The 17,803-nt window shown below is 53.1% G+C and overlaps 2 protein-coding genes across 2 annotated transcripts; one reads left to right on the top strand and one right to left on the bottom strand.

Moving 5' to 3' along the window:
- The first annotated feature begins 3,241 nt into the window (after nt 1-3,241).
- Nucleotides 3,242-4,266, top strand: LOC142595872 (olfactory receptor 14J1-like). Its single transcript, XM_075724724.1, has one exon. The coding sequence runs from the start codon at nt 3,307-3,309 to the stop codon at nt 4,264-4,266; it is 960 nt and encodes a 319-aa protein (XP_075580839.1). The 5' UTR covers nt 3,242-3,306.
- A 4,567-nt stretch (nt 4,267-8,833) lies between these two features.
- LOC142595827 (olfactory receptor 14A16-like) lies at nt 8,834-14,934 on the bottom strand. Its single transcript, XM_075724673.1, has 2 exons — nt 14,923-14,934; nt 8,834-9,796 (listed from the first exon to the last, which is right to left on the bottom strand). The coding sequence occupies exons 1-2, from the start codon at nt 14,932-14,934 to the stop codon at nt 8,834-8,836; spliced, it is 975 nt and encodes a 324-aa protein (XP_075580788.1).
- Nucleotides 14,935-17,803: the final 2,869 nt, after the last annotated feature.

Here is a 17,803-nt window from a genome sequence, read left to right as displayed (position 1 = left end):
CACCTCCTGCCCAGAGCAGGGTCAGCTATGCGGTCAGAGCAGGTCACTTATGGCTATCTTCATTTTGGGCTTGAAAAGCTCCAAGGATGGAGATGACACAAGCTCTCTGGGAAATGTGCTTCAGTGCTTGACTGTGTTGATGGCGACAACATTCTTCCTCCCTTGTTTCAGCCGATGCCCATTGGGCCTCCTCCTCCCATCACGCGCAACAGGGAAGAGCCAGGCTCCATTTCCTTGCTGATACCCAAGAAGATGTGGGAAGGCTGTTATGAGGTCTCCCCAAAGCCTTCTCTTCTCCTGGCTTCGCACCTTTGCAGCAAAGGCGGACAACAGCATCCTGGGCTGCATTAGGAAGAGCACTGCCAGCAGGTGGGTGGAGGTCATCCTTCGTCTCCACTCAGCCCTGCTATAATCTGTCTTGCTCACTTCCAGCAGCGTTGTCTACCCTGCCACCTCCCTCACACTGCAGCCAAAGCTGCCCTCCACATCTTCCACCAGTCCTGCCTTGTCTTCTTGTGAAAAACAAACCCAGAAGAGCATTCCCCCATGTCAGGTCAGGGATCACCTTCTACCTTCCCTTCATCCGTGGCCTTCTAGCAGAGTTCCATCACCTACAAAGTCCCCAGTGACTATCAGGGCCTAAAACTGTGTGCCTTTCTCAGGCTGTCTAAGGGAGACCTCATCCTCTTCCTAACCTTCCTCAGGCGATGTAGTGGCCCTGACCAGAACACCATTGTGCATGGAGGAGTTAGAGATCCACATAACAGTAAAGCTGAGGAGACGCAGGCCTGCGCTGTGCTGGGCAGTGCTGTGCTCCACGTACAGCTTGGCCTTCAGGCCGTCTTGTGCTGAGCATATGCCTGGGTTGCAGGATAAACTTGTTTGTAACAGAGAAGTCTGAAGGAAGCTCCAGCCTGCTACTGGCAATTAGGCCATCTGCATGCCCTTACCTTTATCAAAAACTGCAGCAAAAATACTCAATCTGAACATCCTATTTTAGGACCTGTAGATATAAAAAATAAAATTGTTTTCCTTGTAAGAAAACATTGGAAGAGCTCACAGGAGCAAAATGGCATAACCCTTCGAGAGGTGGGAACTGCACAGCTTGCTGCACCATGATTAAAGGCACCTCCTGCTGCAAAACATTGAAGGATTGAAGGTAGCATTTAGCACTTCCCTCCTAGCATGCCTTTTTTTGAGCTGTCCAGATCTTTATGGGGTATACAGCGGCATAACAGCATGGCCCTCCAAGGGCCAGACCCCAACCGATACAGCGAGGCTCCAAGGGCACAGCCGTGTCATTGCAGTTCATTTCTACCAGGAGTAATGACACTGCTGGAAAGAAGTGTCTCTCCCCAGCTGCGGGAGGGAGCATCAGCGATGGCTTCAGGCTGTGTCACAGCAGGTTTCCCTGCAGCCCCAGGGACAACACAAGGCAGCCCAGAGGGGCAGAGCAAGGGCTGCCTTGGGCTGGTGCTGTGCTGCTGAGCTGGGCCGGGCTCCTGGGACGCAGGCAGCTCCTGGCAAGCAGGCAGCGCTGCAGAGAGACAGCTCTGCCCAGGAGCAGCTCCTGTGCCAAGCGCAGCAGGGCTGAGGGCAGTGCCTGCAGGCAGGGAGGGGAGAGGAGGGAGGCAGACAGGGGTTAAAGGCAGTGTGGGGTGGGAGGGTGCTGAGAGCTCACTGTGGGAGAGATCTTCACTGCCCTCTACACGGTAAGACTCTGGTTGCAGGGCAATGTAACAGGTGTTCCTGGAGGGACATCCAAAAGCTGGTATATTCCACAGCAAATATGACCTTTCAGGAGGACTCTCAGAGTTTCTCTAGTGTAGAAGAGGAGGAGGAGCTGCAGAGCAGGGCTTCCTGCTGCACCATGAGAAGGACAGGGCATGACAGCTGCCTTCCGCCAGGGACGGCTCCAGGGTTTTGAAGAGAGGTGTGCAGCCAGGGGTGCCCAGGGCTGTCCTTGCGAGCAGGGTCCCTGCACCCCAGGGTGCTGTGTGCTGGGGCAGGGACTCTGCCGCCTGCCAGGGTCAGCTCTCAGCCTGCCCAGGGAACTCCCCATGGTGCTGCAGGGAGAAGCTGTGGGTGGAAGGAGGGACCCCCAGCAGGGCTGGGTCCTTCTGCTGTCCAGAGTGTTCAGCGTGGGTCAGGGTTGCTCAGACTCCTACATCACCCAGAGGACATTTGCAGAAGGTTGTTTTAAAGGTGTATGTCAAGGTAGGGAATTACCTGAAAGGGTAGAAATTTGTCCTTTGGGTTTTCTCTTCTCGGTTGGCTGTGTGGACAGCCAGCGCTGTCATGCACCTGTGTCCATGGAGGAAAAGCACCCAACTTGCCCCTTGTTAACCTTCGGGGCTCTGGGTGCTGCAGTGTGTGCGGCTGGCAGGGATCTCACCCTCTCTTCAGGACGTAAGGAATTGAGGAGAGGTGAGTCTTTCCTTGGGAGGTGCTGCTGGGCTGCAGGCTGCCCTCCCGCAGGGCACAGCTCTCCCATGGCCTCTCTCTGCTGCACAGGAGCCCCATGGAGAAGCCAGCGGGGTGCTAAGGCCCTTGAAATGCTGCTGGGCGGCTGCATGCCGGCAGCTGTAATGAGCCCTCTGCGTCCCTGCTTGGCAGGGCAGAGCTGAGATCCTCCGCAGGTACCAGGAGATGGGCTGAGGGCCTTGGCCGTCTGCCCTTGGAAACTGGATTCCTCTGCTCCCAGCAGTGTCCTGGTTCTTTTGGGGGAAGAGCCGAGGGCGATAGTCCTCCCGCTGAAAGAGCTGCCAGCACAGGGAGCTGAGATCAGGGCTGATGCACAGAGCGGCTGTCCTCACTCGGCACTAAGGGACCCTCCCCTGGCCTCTCAGGACCCACACGGTTTCCCTTGCAGGGCAGCAGGAATGCCAGGGGTTTCTCCAGTAAAAACACTCCTCAGCTGTGGTGGGGCAGCCAGAGCAGAAGAGACAAAACACAATCCCCACAGCTCTGCTCTAAACTTGGGTAAATCGGGAGCGACAATGCTGAAAAGCTCTTTGATGTCACGAGGGGATTTAACTTGAAATCACCCCGTGTTCCTCTTTTCCTACTGCTGTAGGGCAGGACTGAGTCCTGCAGAGCCCACAGCAGAGCCCCTGCTCCCTGGGGCACCCTCAGCCAGCACCAACCAGGGCTTGTGAACAGGACCTGCCAAAGGACCTCCTGAACAAAGAGAGAACCTTTGGGTGGGTTTCTATGAGAAATGGCTTTGATTCTGCTCAGAGAATTCTCTCTTAACTTGTCACTGTCTTTTCCCTCTTGGACAGCCCACATGCCCAGAGGCAGCAGATGTCCAACAGCAGCTCCATCACCGAGTTCCTCCTCCTGGCATTCGCAGACAGGCGGCAGCTGCAGCTCCTGCACTTCTGGCTCTTCCTGGGCATCTACCTGGCTGCCCTCCTGGCCAATGGCCTCATCATCACCGCCATAGCCTGCGACCACCGCCTCCACACCCCCATGTACTTCTTCCTCCTCAACCTCTCTCTCCTCGATCTGGGATCCGTCTCCACCACTGTCCCCAAGTCCATGGCCAATTCCCTGTGGGACTCCAGGGCCATCTCCTACTTGGGATGTGCTGCACAGGTCTTTTTTTTTCTCTTCTTGGTTGGAGCAGAGATTGCTGTCCTAACCATCATGGCCTATGACCGCTACGTTGCCATCTGCAAACCCCTGCACTACAGGACCCTGCTGGGCAGCAGAGCTTGTGTCCACATGGCAGCAGCTGCCTGGGGAAGTGGGATTCTTAATTCTCTCCTGCACACAGCCAATACATTTTCCCTACCCCTCTGCCAAGGCAATGCTGTTGGCCAGTTCTTCTGTGAAATCCCCCATGTCCTCAAGCTCTCCTGCTCACATGCCTACCTCAGGAAAGTTGGCCTTATTGTGGTTAGTGACTGCTTAGTGTTGGGATGTTTTGTTTTCATTGTGCTGTCCTATGTGCAGATCTTCAGGGCCGTGCTGAGGATCCCCTCTGAGCAGGGACGCCACAAAGCCTTCTCCACGTGCCTCCCTCACCTGGCTGTGGTCTCCCTGTTTCTCTGTACTGGCAGTTTTGCCTACCTGAAGCCCCCCTCCCTCTCCTCCCCACCCCTGGACCTGGTGCTGGCAGTTCTGTACTCGGTGGTGCCTCCAGCAGTGAACCCCCTCATCTACAGCATGAGGAACCAGGAGCTCAAGGAGGCCTTTAAGAAAGCGATTTCATGGATGATATTCAACACTGATAAATTTTCCATTGCTCTTCACAAATGATTCTCAGGGTATAACATTGCAGGCCTGTCTTTTGCGGGGAGGGGCTGGTGGTGTAGCATTTCTGTTATCATTATCTGTATGGTTCTGAGTGTTTATTAAGTTTCTACAGAAATGTTGGCATTTCTCTTATTCTTACTGAGGAATGAACCTGCTCTGTCTCACCTGGACCTGATAGAAAAGTGTGTGTTTCTGGGGCAGAGCAGACACTCTCCTAGCATCTCTGTAAGAAAATCGGATCTCCCACTGTGGGCCTGGCCTTTGGGTCTGCCCCCTCTCAGAGATATCACCCACTTGGTAGTTCCAATCCTGGGTCTCTCCAGATCCTGGTGGCCTCCTCTTCCTCCTCACTAGCCCCACTTGACCAGCAAAGCAGGTATGCCCACACACACACACATACACACTAGTGATAGCAGGAAACGTAAAAGTGAGACAACTCACGGATTGAAACAAAGATATTTTAATAGGTAAAGCAAAAGCTGTGCACACAAGTAAAGCAAAATGAGGAATTCATTCACTGCCTCCCACCAGCAGGCAGGTATTTAGACATTTAAAGGAAAGCAGGGCTTCATCACTCATAACAGTTACTTGGGAAGACAAATGCCATCACTCCAAACACCCCCGCTTCCTCCTTCTTCCCCCAGCACCTATTGCTGAGCACGATGTCCTGCGGTCTGCAATGTCCCTCTGGTCACTTGCGGTCACCTGTCCCAGATGGGTCCCCTCCCAACTTCTTGTGCACCCCCAGCCAAATCGCTGGCAGGGCAGTGTGAGGAGCAGAAAAGGCCTTGGCGCTGTGCAAGCACTGCTCAGCAATAACAAAAACATCCCTGTTATCAACACTGTTCTCAGCACAAATCCAAAACACAGCACCATACAAACTGCTATGAAGATACCTCTACCCCAGCTGAAACCAGCACAATAAGCAGGACAGAGCACGGTGATCAGGCACAGGGTTTGGCCATGCCAGCACTGCCCAGCCCCTCCCCACGGGCACCTGGCCCCTTCAATCCCCCTCCTGACCCCTCTTCCACAGGCGGCTGCTTCCACCTTGCACCCCCATCCCTCCCTTTCTCTGCCCCACTCTCCTCCCCAGTTCATTGACACCCTCAGATGATACTTTTTCCTCAACAGTCTCAGCTTTTCTCCATTTGTACCCAAATTTGACAGTTTGGGGCCTGCCTCAGCACCGGCCCAATTGGGTTGTTTCCAAAGAAGGGACTTCAAAATCCACCTCCCAGCTACCAGGCCTCTCCTTGCATCGTCCTCTTCTGGCAACAGCAGGAACCTCCCAGCCAACCTCCCACAACCCTTCCCCTTTCCCTGCCTCTCCTCTCCCTTCCCCAGCGCTCTCCTTTCTGCTGGGCAGGCACCAACGTGCTCCCCCACGGGCACTGCAGAGCCCTGCTGGCACAGCTCGAGTGATGGCAGGGCAGCCATGGTCGCCAAGGGCTCCTCAGGAGGGCAGGTGGGCGCGTGAGGAGGTGGAGGTGAGCTCTGTGCAAAGGGGAGGCTGGCGTGCACAGAGCCTTGCCTTGGAGGAAGCCTCATGGTCCCAGCTCCTCAGGGACATGGCAGCTTCAGCCACTGCACAGTCTGCTGGGAGGGCAACAGGGCTGGGCACAAGCAAGCCAGCAGATTCCTGGAGGGTGTGGAAGACAACATTTTGACACAGGCACTCGATGATGAGCTCACCAGGGCTGGTCTCAGTTACTGACAGCTGGATCTGTCTGGGGGTGTGAAGGATGAGGGCAGCCATGGCTGCAGTGACCATGAGGTGGTGGAGAAGGAGGACAAGTAGCAGAATGACAGTGGCGGAGTGCAGGAGAGCTGATTGCAGTTAGCTGAGGATGTGCTTGGCCTGTCCTGGAGGACACAGGGGCTGTGAGTCCCTCCTGGATCTTCAGGGACAATGTCCTCAAAGACCATGAAGAAGGCAGTTGGATGTGCAGGGAGTCCACCTTCCCAGCTGCACCGTGTGGCAGTGTCTCTCTCTCCTGCTCTTTCCGACCTCCAAGGAAAGCTCCAGCATCTGGGAAACAACCCTTCAAGCAGCCATCCCAACCCATCAGCCTTCTTGTGGCCTTTCACCTCACCACACAGAAGGAACCTCCCCACCATCTTCCAAGGCTGCTGCCCTTTCAGCTTCTCGGATAGACTTGAGCAAGCTGCGTGCCTGCTGCTGTCCCATCATGTCCTCAGGCAGAAGAAACATGACAACCAAAAGAGAAGCCCCCTTCCTGCAGTGAGCCTCGGTCCTTGGGCAGAAGGCATCTCCCAGTCAATGTGCCAACCAGGTGCCTTCTGCTGGCCTGTCAGAGACGCTGGCAGATGTGCGCTTCAAAGCACAGATCCCAGCTGTGAGTCAAGGGCTGACCTATCAGCTATTTCAGAATGAAGTCCCTTTCCCAGACACAGTCCAGCTGTTGGCCTGTCACCTGCACAGCCCCCTTCACAGCCATTGGCTGGATTAGGAGCTCCTGAGACACAATTGACCACATGAGCAGACAAAATTAGGCTTGTTTCATTAAATTAATCTGATAGATTTGCTACCAACAGTTTGGGTGGAGAAACTTTCCTCATAGGAACTGCTCTATTTCTGTTGGTGCATTTTATACGTCTACTTCTGACTCTCTGTATTTACTTCTTCCTCTCTCTAGTCTGTCTTCAGAAAGGTCTCCAAGGAAAAGATTCATTCAGTCATAGAATAACTGAGGTTGGAAGAGGCCCCTGAACATCATCTTGTCTGGCTCTCCTGCTCAAGTCAGACTTAAGCCCATGAGGTTGCTCAAGGGCTCTGCCCAGTTTGGCATCATCCACAAAGGAGCTGAAAAGGCTGCATCACGTTAAGCAGGGAGCTAATAAACACATTCAACCATGTTGTTGCAAGTGCTTGCACAGAGGTATGCCACTAGGAAGTGGCCACCAGGAGGACTCTACCACTGGTGACATTTGGGCTTGAGCCACCAGCCAAATTCTCACTCATTACATCATCCATTGCTTCACTCCAGGTATCACCAATCTGGCTAGAAAGAGACTATGGGAAATCATGTCAACACCCTTGCTAACGTCCAGTTACAAAACATCCCTGCTTTCCCCTACCCATCCAGGTTCAGCAATCCCTTTCTTGTCCTACAGCAACCTGGAAGTGGTTGCACGAGTATTTGGCCCATCACCTTCGCAGGGAATGAGGTGACCAGCCTGTAATTCTCCCAATGCACCTTCTTGCACTTCTGGAAGAAAAGTTTGATGTCTGCCTTTTGCAAGGAGCCCAGCACCTCTCTGATTGCTCTGTCACACTGGAGGGCACAATGCAGAAAGGGTGACGTGAGCAGACAGCAGCATTTGCCATGAGCCTGTCCCAGGCGAGTGAGATGAATCTCACTGGCACAGTGGGGTTTCTTCCTGGAGTCACACCCAGGAAGGGCAGGGCCCCCTGAGGTGTCCCCATCGGAGCTGGCCTCCTGCACTCCTCACACACACAGGGCTGTGCAGAGGCACGAGTCCTGCCCTTGCACACACGCAGGCCCTGCACTGCAGCAGGCATCATGACCCTCTGGCCTCCTGCTGCCACTGCCAGAGGCTGGGAGGCACCTCAGCCCTGCGGTGGGTCGCCCTGCTCTGCACCCATCTGAGATGCTCCATGGCAGGGGGAATGGACACAGGCACCTCGGGTCAAGGGAGCACATCCCAGTGCTGCATTCAGGTGGTTTCCCTGGGGACATTACTCTCCAGGTGCAGTGACCTGGAGGCACTGTCTGTCCCACTGGCCTTCATGGCACCTCTGGCAATAGCTGATGCCATTTGTGCTCACTCGGGTTCATCTCCCCACATGCACACCATGGGCATGCTTAAGTCTCCTCTGGACAAACAACGTGTCCGAGGTGGAGTGAGAGGCCAGTGCTGGGAAGGGTGGTTGCAAGGGGCTGCTCTGTGACCATTGCCCTGGGGCACCTTGCCCGCGGCGTCCAGCAGACAAGGACACAGAGCAGACCCTGCTCTGCTGGTCCTTCAAGGCGATCCCTGGAGGCCTGGCTGAGCAACTCTGAAAGCAGAGCTAAGGCTTCAGGCACTGCCCTGAGGAGATCACCTTTCTTTATGGAAACGCTGGTATGGAGGCCAGCTCTGTCACAGAAGTGCCCATGGCCTGTCCCTGCCTGCGGTCACAGCACTACCATGCAGCACGCCTGTGACCAAGCTGCCAGAGCACTCAGGCCTGACAGCAACGCAAGGGATCAGAACGAGAGCGTAGAAGGGGAAAGAGAAGAGCCCTGGAAGAGCAAGGGCTGGCGCTCCCTGGCAGTGCTGCCATGCTGGCACTCCTTTCCCCTCCACCCGTGCACACAGGAACTGTCCCTGCAGCTCCAAAAAGGCCTTGGAGGAAGGATCCAAGGACAAGAAAAGGTCACTGAAGGGCGCTTTATTGTGTTGAAACACATACAAAGGGGAGGGTTCCTCATTTACACAGTCTGTCCATAATGAACAGGAAATCAGAGAGTGATTTAGAAAGGGCATGACAACATTATCACAAGTGAAAAACCACCACAAACAACTGTGGGCCTGTATTTAGTTACAGTATAACTGCTCTGGAGATGAAGATTGTTGCTTCAGAAAAACATCCAGCTATCAGTTTCCACACTGTGTCCTTGAGCTCCTGGTTCCTCATGCTGTAGATGAGGGGGTTCACTGCTGGAGGCACCACCGAGTACAAAAGTGTCAGCACCAGGTCCAGGGGTGGGGAGGAGATGGATGGGGGCTTCAGGTAGGCAAACGTGCCAGTGCTGACAAATAAGCAGATGACGGCCAGGTGAGGGAGGCACGTGGAGAAGGCTTTGTGGCATCCCTGCTCAGAGGGGATCCTCAGCACGGCCCTGAAGATCTGCACGTAGGACACCACAATGAAAACAAAACAGCTGAATGCTACCAAGACACTAACCACAAGAAGTCCATCTTCCCTGAGGTAGGCATGTGGGCAGGAGAGCTTGAGGATCTGGGGGACTTCACAGAAGAACTGGCCAACAGCATTGCCTTGGCACAGGGGTAGGGAAAATGTATTGGCTGTGTGCAACACAGCATAGAGAAAGCCACCACCCCAGGCAGCTGCTGCCATGTGGACACAAGCTCTGCTGCCCAGCAGGGTCCCGTAGTGCAGGGGTTCGCAGATGGCAACGTAGCGGTCATAGGCCATGATGGTGAGAAGAAAATATTCTGCTGAAATGAAAAAGACAAAAAGAAATAATTGGGCAACACATCCCAAGTAGGAGATGGCCCTGGCGTCCCACAGGGAATTGGCCATGGACTTGGGGACAGTGGTGGAGATGGATCCCAGGTCGAGGAGGGCGAGGTTGAGGAGGAAGAAGTACATGGGGGCGTGGAGGTGGTGGTCGCAGGCTATGGCGGTGATGATGAGGCCGTTGGCCAGGAGGGCAGCCAGGTAGATGCCCAGGAAGAGCCAGAAGTGCAGGAGCTGCAGCTGCCGCCTGTCTGCAAATGCCAGGAGGAGGAACTCAGTGATGGAGCTGTCGTTGGACATCTGCTGCCTCTGGGCATGGGGTGTTGTCATAGGAGAAAAAGACAGTGACAAGTTAGGGGAGACATCTCTGAGCAAAATCAAAGCTATTTCCCATAGACCCTCCCCCTGTCACACACAGACACCCTTTTCTTTTTCTAGCAGCCCTTCCTTGAGCTCTGTGCCTGGAGCCCTGGTTGGTGCTGGCCGTGTGTGCCATGAGGAGCAGGGCATCTGCCCACGGGCTCTTGAGAAGTCAGCCCTGCTCTGCAGCAGTGGGCAGGGACAGGGACCAGTCCTGGTGTTCAACTGTGTCAGATGGAACCACTGCTAACGCAGAAGGGCCTGTCAGCATCTGCACTCCCAGGGCTAAGGAACGGGCACGGTAAAGGCAGTTTAAGAGCTCTAGGGTTTTGTACGGCTCCCCACCATCAGCCCTGGGGAGCATTCTTGGACGTCAGAAACCCCCAGCATTTCTGCTGCACTCAGGGAGAACAGAGCGAGTTCTGTGAGGCAAGAGGATTGCCTATGGCTCCGTGCAGAGTGAAGGCAGCTACTCTGTCCCTCTGCCTGGGTCCCAGTTTCTCCGGGCTTGCACCTTTCTAAGATGGAGGGTGATCAGACTCCCGTGTTACCCTGAAAAGCCACCAGGCACTGCTGAGAGCAGAGGGATCTACCACAGACCACTAAATGTCTCAGCCTTTCTCAAGGTCTCAGCACCCCACTTCCAGCCAAGGACATGCATGGCTCATTGCAGAAACCCAACAGCATTTTTTCTGTCATAGCATCTCTGTGCTTCTCCCTTGCGGTTTCAAATAACACAAAGATGCTATGAGACAGGTTTGCATGCTGGAGGGAAGCTCACAGCTTGGAAGGACACCTCAAGGAGATAGCCAAGTGTCTTAGTGATGGCATTTGAGTAAGGGAGATTGAGCTCATTGCCTCCATGCACTGACTGCATTGCCCACTGCCCCACAGCTTAGAGGAAAGCTGGGACACTTGTTCCCATGGACACACGGGCATGGGGGGACCCACAAGACCAGTGTGTGACTCTGCAGCTGAAACTCCATCTCCCCAGGGAGCCTGACAGCAAGAAGGAAATAACCCCAGCACTAGCAGGGACAAGTGGAGCGAGAAGCAGAACTGGAGTGCGGGTGTGGGTGAGAGAGGCCAGGGCAGAGGCAGGCGGGCCCTCAGGCCAGCGTTGCCCTTCCCCAGCTGTGCCCGCCACCTCCCAGGCACCAGCATTGCCGGGCAGCTGCTCTCAGCCCCTGTGCTCTGCAGAGGGCCCTGGGCGCGGGGCTGGAGAGCTGCAGCACGGCTCTGCTGGAGCTCTGGCTGCAGAGGAGCTGGTTCGCGCCTTGGAGCCCCCAGCCCTTGGGGCAGAGGCTTTGCTGGCTGGGAGAGGAGGCAAGGGGGCTTGCTCAGGGGAAGGGCTCTGCATGGCAGGGGATGAGACGGAGGTTTCTGAATGCTCCCTCCTTTAACATTTTACATTTTTATTTCCTCTCATTCCCTGATGATATCCCTGCTGCCAGGAGATTTTCCTCATGGGAGCTGTTTCCCTGTGCCATGTCTTTCCCTGCCAGCACTCACAGACCCCATCCCAACCTCTGTGCCCTCTCCTTAGCCCTCCAGAAACCGGCATGTTTGCAGGGCACTGGCTGGGCGCATGGTCCTGTTTGCAGGTAGAAAAAATCACAGGTCAGATTAAGCCTGATGGGTCCATCAAAGGTGATCCTGTTTCTGTCCACGGGCAGAGGAGTGGCTGAAAACTCATTGGGAGACTCCTGGAAAACCTGCTGATCACTCAGAGTTACAGTTCAGCAGTCTCAGTGCTCTGTCAATATTAAGAACTCCTTTATCATTTCTCACCTGCTGTTCCCCAAGAGAAGGGAATTGAAAGCACAGGGAAATTCCTTCTCTTTATAGTAATCCTTGTCTTGATCTTCCCCTTGAAACCTCCTATTGGAAATACTCTGGAGATGAGGCTGAAGCTCTGAGCAGCCCTGACCCATGCAGCACCCTCTCACCAGCAGAAGGACCCTGCCTTGCTGGGGTCACTCTGTCCACCCACAGCTTCTCCTGGCACAACTGTGGGGAGTTCCCTGGGCAGGCTGAGAGCTGACCCTGGCAGGCAGCAGAGTCCCTGCCCCGGCACACAGCACCCTGGGGTGCAGGGACCCTGCTCGCAAGGACAGACCTGGGCACCCCTGGCTGCACATCCACCCTCACACCCCTGCAGCCATCCTTTGGAGAAGGCAGCTGTCATGCCTTGTCCCAGTCTCTCATGGTGCAGCAGGGAAGCCCTGCTCTGGAGCATGTTCTTCTCTACAACAGAGAAACTCTGAGAGTTGTACTTACAGATCCTGTCATCTGTGACATGTGCCAGCTTTAGGAGACCCCTCAAGGAAATGCAGCTGCATAGCCCTGCAGTCACAGACTTACTGTGTCAAGGGCTGTGAAGATCTCTCCCGCAGTGAGCTCTCAGCACCCTCCCACCCCACACTGCCTTTAACCTCTCCCTGCCTCCCTCCTCTCCCCTCCCTGCCTGCAGGCACTGCCCTCAGCCCTGCTGCGCTTGGCACAGGAGCTGCTCCTGGGCAGAGCTGTCTCTCTGCAGCGCTGCCCGCTTGCCAGGAGCTGCCTGCGTCCCAGGAGCCCGGCCCAGCTCAGCAGCACAGCACCAGCCCAAGGCAGCCCTTGCTCTGCCCCTCTGGGCTGCCTTGTGTTGTCCCTGGGGCTGCAGGGGAACCTGCTGTGACACAGCCTGAAGCCATCACTGATGCTCCCTCCCGCAAGTGGGGAGAGACTCTTACTTCCAGCAGTGTAATTTCTCTCACCAGAGTCCGATTTATGACCTGTAATCACTTTTCCTTGTCTCTGCATTAGACAGGACACCCAGGCAGTGACAGGGAGGGATCTCCTTTGCCCCTGCTGAGGGAAGGGTTCAGGAGAGTCAGAGGATCCATCTCATCCTGGGCCTGGAGTCCTGGGGCTGCAAGGGCTCTCAGCTCCCTCCCATGCAGAGCACAAACCCACAGGAGGGGGGATTCCTCCTGCCTCACTTCAGGTGGGCACAACATGGGCACCTGCATGGGAGCTCCTTGTCTCAGCTCCAACAGCAATAATGGAGATGGAGGCCAGGAGGGAGCTGTTCAGGCACAAACACCTGGTGACATTTGGGCTTCAGGAGGTGGCCCCAGACACGTGCAGGTGACTGCAGGCTCTAAGGGAGCAGCTCACAGAGTGTGGTGGTTTAACCCTGAGCAGCAACTAAGCACCACACAGACGCTCGATCACTTCCCCTGTCCCGGTGGGATGGGGAGAAGTGTGGAAGGTTAAAAGTGAGAAGACTCGTGTGTTGAGATATGAACAGTTTAATAATTGAAATAAATGAAGTAAAATAGTCATAGTAGTATTAATAATAATAACAACATATGACCCTGTGTACCCGTGCTGCAGCCACATGCCATCCACATGACTGAAAGGGTCTCTCCTCTTTGCTCGCCAGCTCGTCCAGCTTCAAGTTCACTCGCGAATTGCACACACACAGCGCTCCAGCAGTACCTGGCCCTGGACACTCGGTGTTTCCAGCTGCTGGGTCCCCATGCCCTGTGCTCCCTTCTGCCACTGCAGCAGCCAGGCCTCTGCACCCACCCTGCACCAGGTACACAGAGTGGGGCCACGCACAAAAGGATTTGGAATCGCCCTCCAAAAGAAGGTCGGACGGGCTGTGGGGATTAGGTGCAGGGCTCAGTCAAACCAGCAAACCAAGCAGCAGCTGGATCCTTGATCCCCACTCCTCTCCATTTTCCATGCTTGTACATCCCCTCAGCTTCCTTGGCTCCTGCCTTTCTGCGCCCATGCCCCCTCCCAAACAAGGCACCTACCCCTGCTTATTTTTCCCCCTTCCTCCCACGTTTGCCACACCTGGGAACAGACGTGGTGTTTCAGGTGCTGTTAGCTAGGTCTTCTTGGACTTCCATGCCATTACTGATGGGGTTTCCCAGGTACTGCTGTCCCTGCCAGATTCCTCTCCCCAAAAAGACCCCAACTCCTCCTTCAATTTGCTGTCCAGTGTGGCCACCTCTCACATCCATCCCCCTTAACCACCTGCAAAATCTGGGGCTGCAACAGCAGAGTATCCACAGGAGACAAGCTGTCTGCTCTAAGGCCGCCTTCTGTCTGCTCTGAGCAGATACTGGGCACCACCTTCAGGTCCATTCCAAAATCCAAAGCAGCCTTGAGCCAGTTGGTTTGGGGCCCAGCTCTGGTGCCCATGAAGCCATGCTACGCCTCAAGGGCCCTGAGAGCAGCTCTTCCACTTTCAGGCAGAGCCTGCCCTGCCATCCTAGGGACCAGGCTGCACTCGGCTGGGTGCCTCAGCTCTATCCCCACAAGCCAGGGTGGCAGCAGGAAGCTCCCGCACCTTGCACGCCCTTTGAGGCTGCCATTCTTCAAGCCACTGCTCTCTGCCCTCCAGGGACCCAGCCCTGCTCAGCAAATGCAACGCACGTGCCTGGCTCCCGCTTTTCTCCCGCGACTGCCCTGCACTCCAGCATGTGAGCAGCTGTAGCTGACACCCGGCTGCCCCACCAAGTCTCACCGATACCAATGATATCCTAGCTCTGGGAATGGACCCAGGCTTCCAGTTCAGCTTGGTTGTTTCTCACACTGCCTGCCCTGGGGTACAAGCATTTCAGATATGCTCCTGAGCCCTCCCTGCTCCCAGGAGCAGGGTAAATGTTCCCACCCCCAGGCGATGTATACAACGTGGATACAACCTGTATACAACCCAAAGATAATACTGCGGAAGAGTCGGGAAATAAAATGAAAAAGAAAAGACAAACTCCCAAACCCCAGAATTGACAGCCAATGTATTAACTCCCACTTCCAACAGAAGACTAAACAGAAACGAACACAGAGCAAGTGGGAAAGGGGACAGAAAATAGCAGGAAAAGGCTAATCTCACTGCTGCAGTGCTGCATGTAAATTACAGTGGTTTCCTAAAACCCAATGGCTTGGCTAAACTCAAAGTTCAGCCAGGAAGGATCACAGCTGTGCTTGACTGCACTAAAACAATGGGCATGACTCTGCATTTCTGCAGCTGCTAAGGACAAACACCAACCAGAGATCCCTGCACTTACTGAAATAGTCATACTAAACCAAAAAGGATCCACTTGCTTGCTTTGGCTGCAGGAACAGCAGGACGGCAGCACAAATTTGCAAGTGTAGAATGACAGCAAACATAAAGCAAGACAATGAAGAAATACACAAAGCATAAGATTTTGTGCGTCTTCTTTTCAAAAACAACTTCACTAATTTTAGGTTTGCTGCTTTAGTGTTCAACCAGAATTGGTAAGCTTTCCAGTGATTTATTCCTGCCACACACAGATCCAGGTTCTGCTTTGAAGTTCATACAGGGATATGTGTATGAAAAAAAAGAAACCAAACCAAAACCAAGACCAAAACCCCCTCTCTGTAGACCAAGACCTGAGGTAGCTTTAAGAATGCAGCTCATTGTGCCTCCAAGCCCAGAAGCACCTGAGGCTGCAGAGCTTTTACAGGGGAGGGAGAGAGGACTTGTGAAGAGAGATGCAAGGCTTCCACCCTGCGACAGCCACCCACAGCCCAAACAAGGGACAGTCAGAGCAAACAAGAAGGGAATGGGTTTGCTTTCTCTTTCATTTACTTGAATTACTTCTAACTAACTCTAAGTCTTCCCTCCCACTCCAGGATTTTTCCTTTGGTTTAATTTTTTTTTGAGACTTCTCTGTTCCCTTATGGTAAGATGCTACTTAGAAATGTAATACAGACATGCCAGGGAATAGACGAGGCTAAAAGAATCTTAACTTTATTTATCAACGTGTGATTTGTGTTTATACACAAAGTATAACTAGTAAAGTATAGCTAGCAAACAAAGAGAAAAATAGCCATGCAACTGTCCATGTTCCAGAACGGCTTCTGCAACACCCCCCTCCCCAAAAGGTACTCCCCTTCTATATTCCCAAAGTGGGAACTACTCTTTACAGGTAGTATCAAAGTATTCTCATCCTTTTAAGAGGAAGATGTTCTAACACTGTCTGTGTCTGGCTACTCCTTCTTCACTTTTTTCACAGGAGGTTCCACGTGAGCAGATTTTTCATGATTGGTGTCCACCTTCCTCTCCCACGTGCTGTATCTTTCCTTTTCAGAGGGATGTCGGAAGGCAGCAGATCTGCCATGGGGAGCTTTCTTATCATACGGTGGAACTTCTCTCTGTCTGTTAAAATACCCCCTTTCTCCTTGCCTTTGAGGTGCTGTCCATTTAGTGGGAGACTGGCCTCTAAATACTGGAGATCTTGACCATGAACGGGATCTTCTGGATGGGGGTGACCTGGACCTTGACCTCTGATAACCATGTGCCCTTGACCTAGAATGAGAGCTGCCACTCTTCCCTTTGCCTCTTCTTGGATATGGTGGTGATCTTGAGTAGGAACGAGGACAGGAACGTCTATATGATCGAGAGGAGGAGCGAGTGCAGGAAGAATTGGATCTTGATTTGGAGTCGGTATATGAACTCCTAGAGCAAGATGAAGTACTGCAAGGAGACATGGACCTTAGTGAAAACAGAACACACAAAAAAATACTGAAGGTAGTTCAAAACAGTCACTCTCCCCAATTTTTTTCCTCCCAAATTTGGTTTGGGTTACTTTTTCCTCTCCATATACTTACATCAAAGCTTCTTTCAGTTGCTGACATGATACTACTGCAAAGCAAAGAACTTGCTAACATGTAAGAGTTTCTGCTTACAAGACACAACAGCTGCTGCTTTGTTAGTGTAAGAACATCCAGGAAGGGTAAGGCTATTTCCACTCACTTCTATCACATGAACTACCACAGCTGTTGATTGGTTACATGTGACTCAATGCCATTACTCCAGGAAAGATCCTGAGAGCATGAACAACAGAGTTATTCAGACTCCTGCCCAAGTGATTTTGAGGAATAGAAAACATCAGCTACCCTGAGTTTTTTCTTCACAAGTTTTTCTTTTATTAGTTTTTTAAAGAACCATCTCACATTATTCCACCTCTCAAAGTCCTTCACCAATTTAACATTTCCTTAAACAAGCCTGGTCTCTTAATTCCTAAGAAAAATTCAACAATGCCAACAGAATACTAGCGAAAGCCACCAGTTTGCAGTCCAGGTTAAAGTCTCTCCATGTATCCTCCAGAAATAAACAAAAGAGGAAATGAAGACAATTTCTCTCACATACCTCCTCCAAAGTGCCTTGAGGTCATGGTTACAGTCAGAATAGGGAGACACAGAAAATCCAGCAACTCCACCTCCTCAGTTTCCAGCCTCTCACGGCTGTCAGGAGGTGAAGGATGTCACTGCAGAGCAGTTTTAGTAAAAGAGACGCCTGTTCCTTAACAACGGCTGCCAAAGGACAACTATCGGTCAACCTGAATCTCTGCCAGAGCTGAGCTAGCAACCTACATGTGCAACTCCTATCACTGCTGATCCCTTGAGTCACCCAATCCACCTAACGAGAGAGGTGGAGTGGAACTCCTCCTGGTTCTTCCAGACAATCTGCTTCTCCTTTACGGACATGGAAAGCAGTTACCTGCAAAATGAATGCCCACGCTCTTCTTGAATCTTCTTATAGTTCATCAGTTCCTTAGCAAAAGCACGTGTAAACAGCGATCTGTGCATACTCAGTTCATTATAAACCAGCTGCTGTACAAGTCATGTGTTACGGCCTCGTTTAACAGGTTACAAGTGGTCATCTGTTGAATTTCTGTAGAATACTCACAGTTCCCAGCCTGCTCTGCCACCTGCTGAGCAAATTGTTCTGGCTCTCACTGGATGACCTACTGGAGTGGGGAGGCAAAATGAAAAAAAAAAAAAATCCATTCAGTTGGTCTGAAGATAATTCTTTTCAGGAAATCCTGAAGTTCTAGTTACTTACCAGCTGTGGGTATTGGTTGTCCTTGGGGGCCCAGAACACTTGCTACTGCTGGCTGTCTCTGTACAGGAACCTGGTAG

The sequence above is a fragment of the Pelecanus crispus genome, chromosome 23, assembly GCF_030463565.1.
Source record: "Pelecanus crispus isolate bPelCri1 chromosome 23, bPelCri1.pri, whole genome shotgun sequence".
Classification (NCBI taxonomy): Eukaryota; Metazoa; Chordata; class Aves; order Pelecaniformes; family Pelecanidae; genus Pelecanus; species Pelecanus crispus.
This window is presented reverse-complemented; position numbering and strand designations above follow the sequence as displayed.

Bases quoted from the DNA above. Each gene is read 5' to 3' on its own strand.
- LOC142595872 (XM_075724724.1), top strand. From the start codon at position 3,307: ATGTCCAACAGCAGCTCCATCACCGAGTTCCTCCTCCTGGCATTCGCA.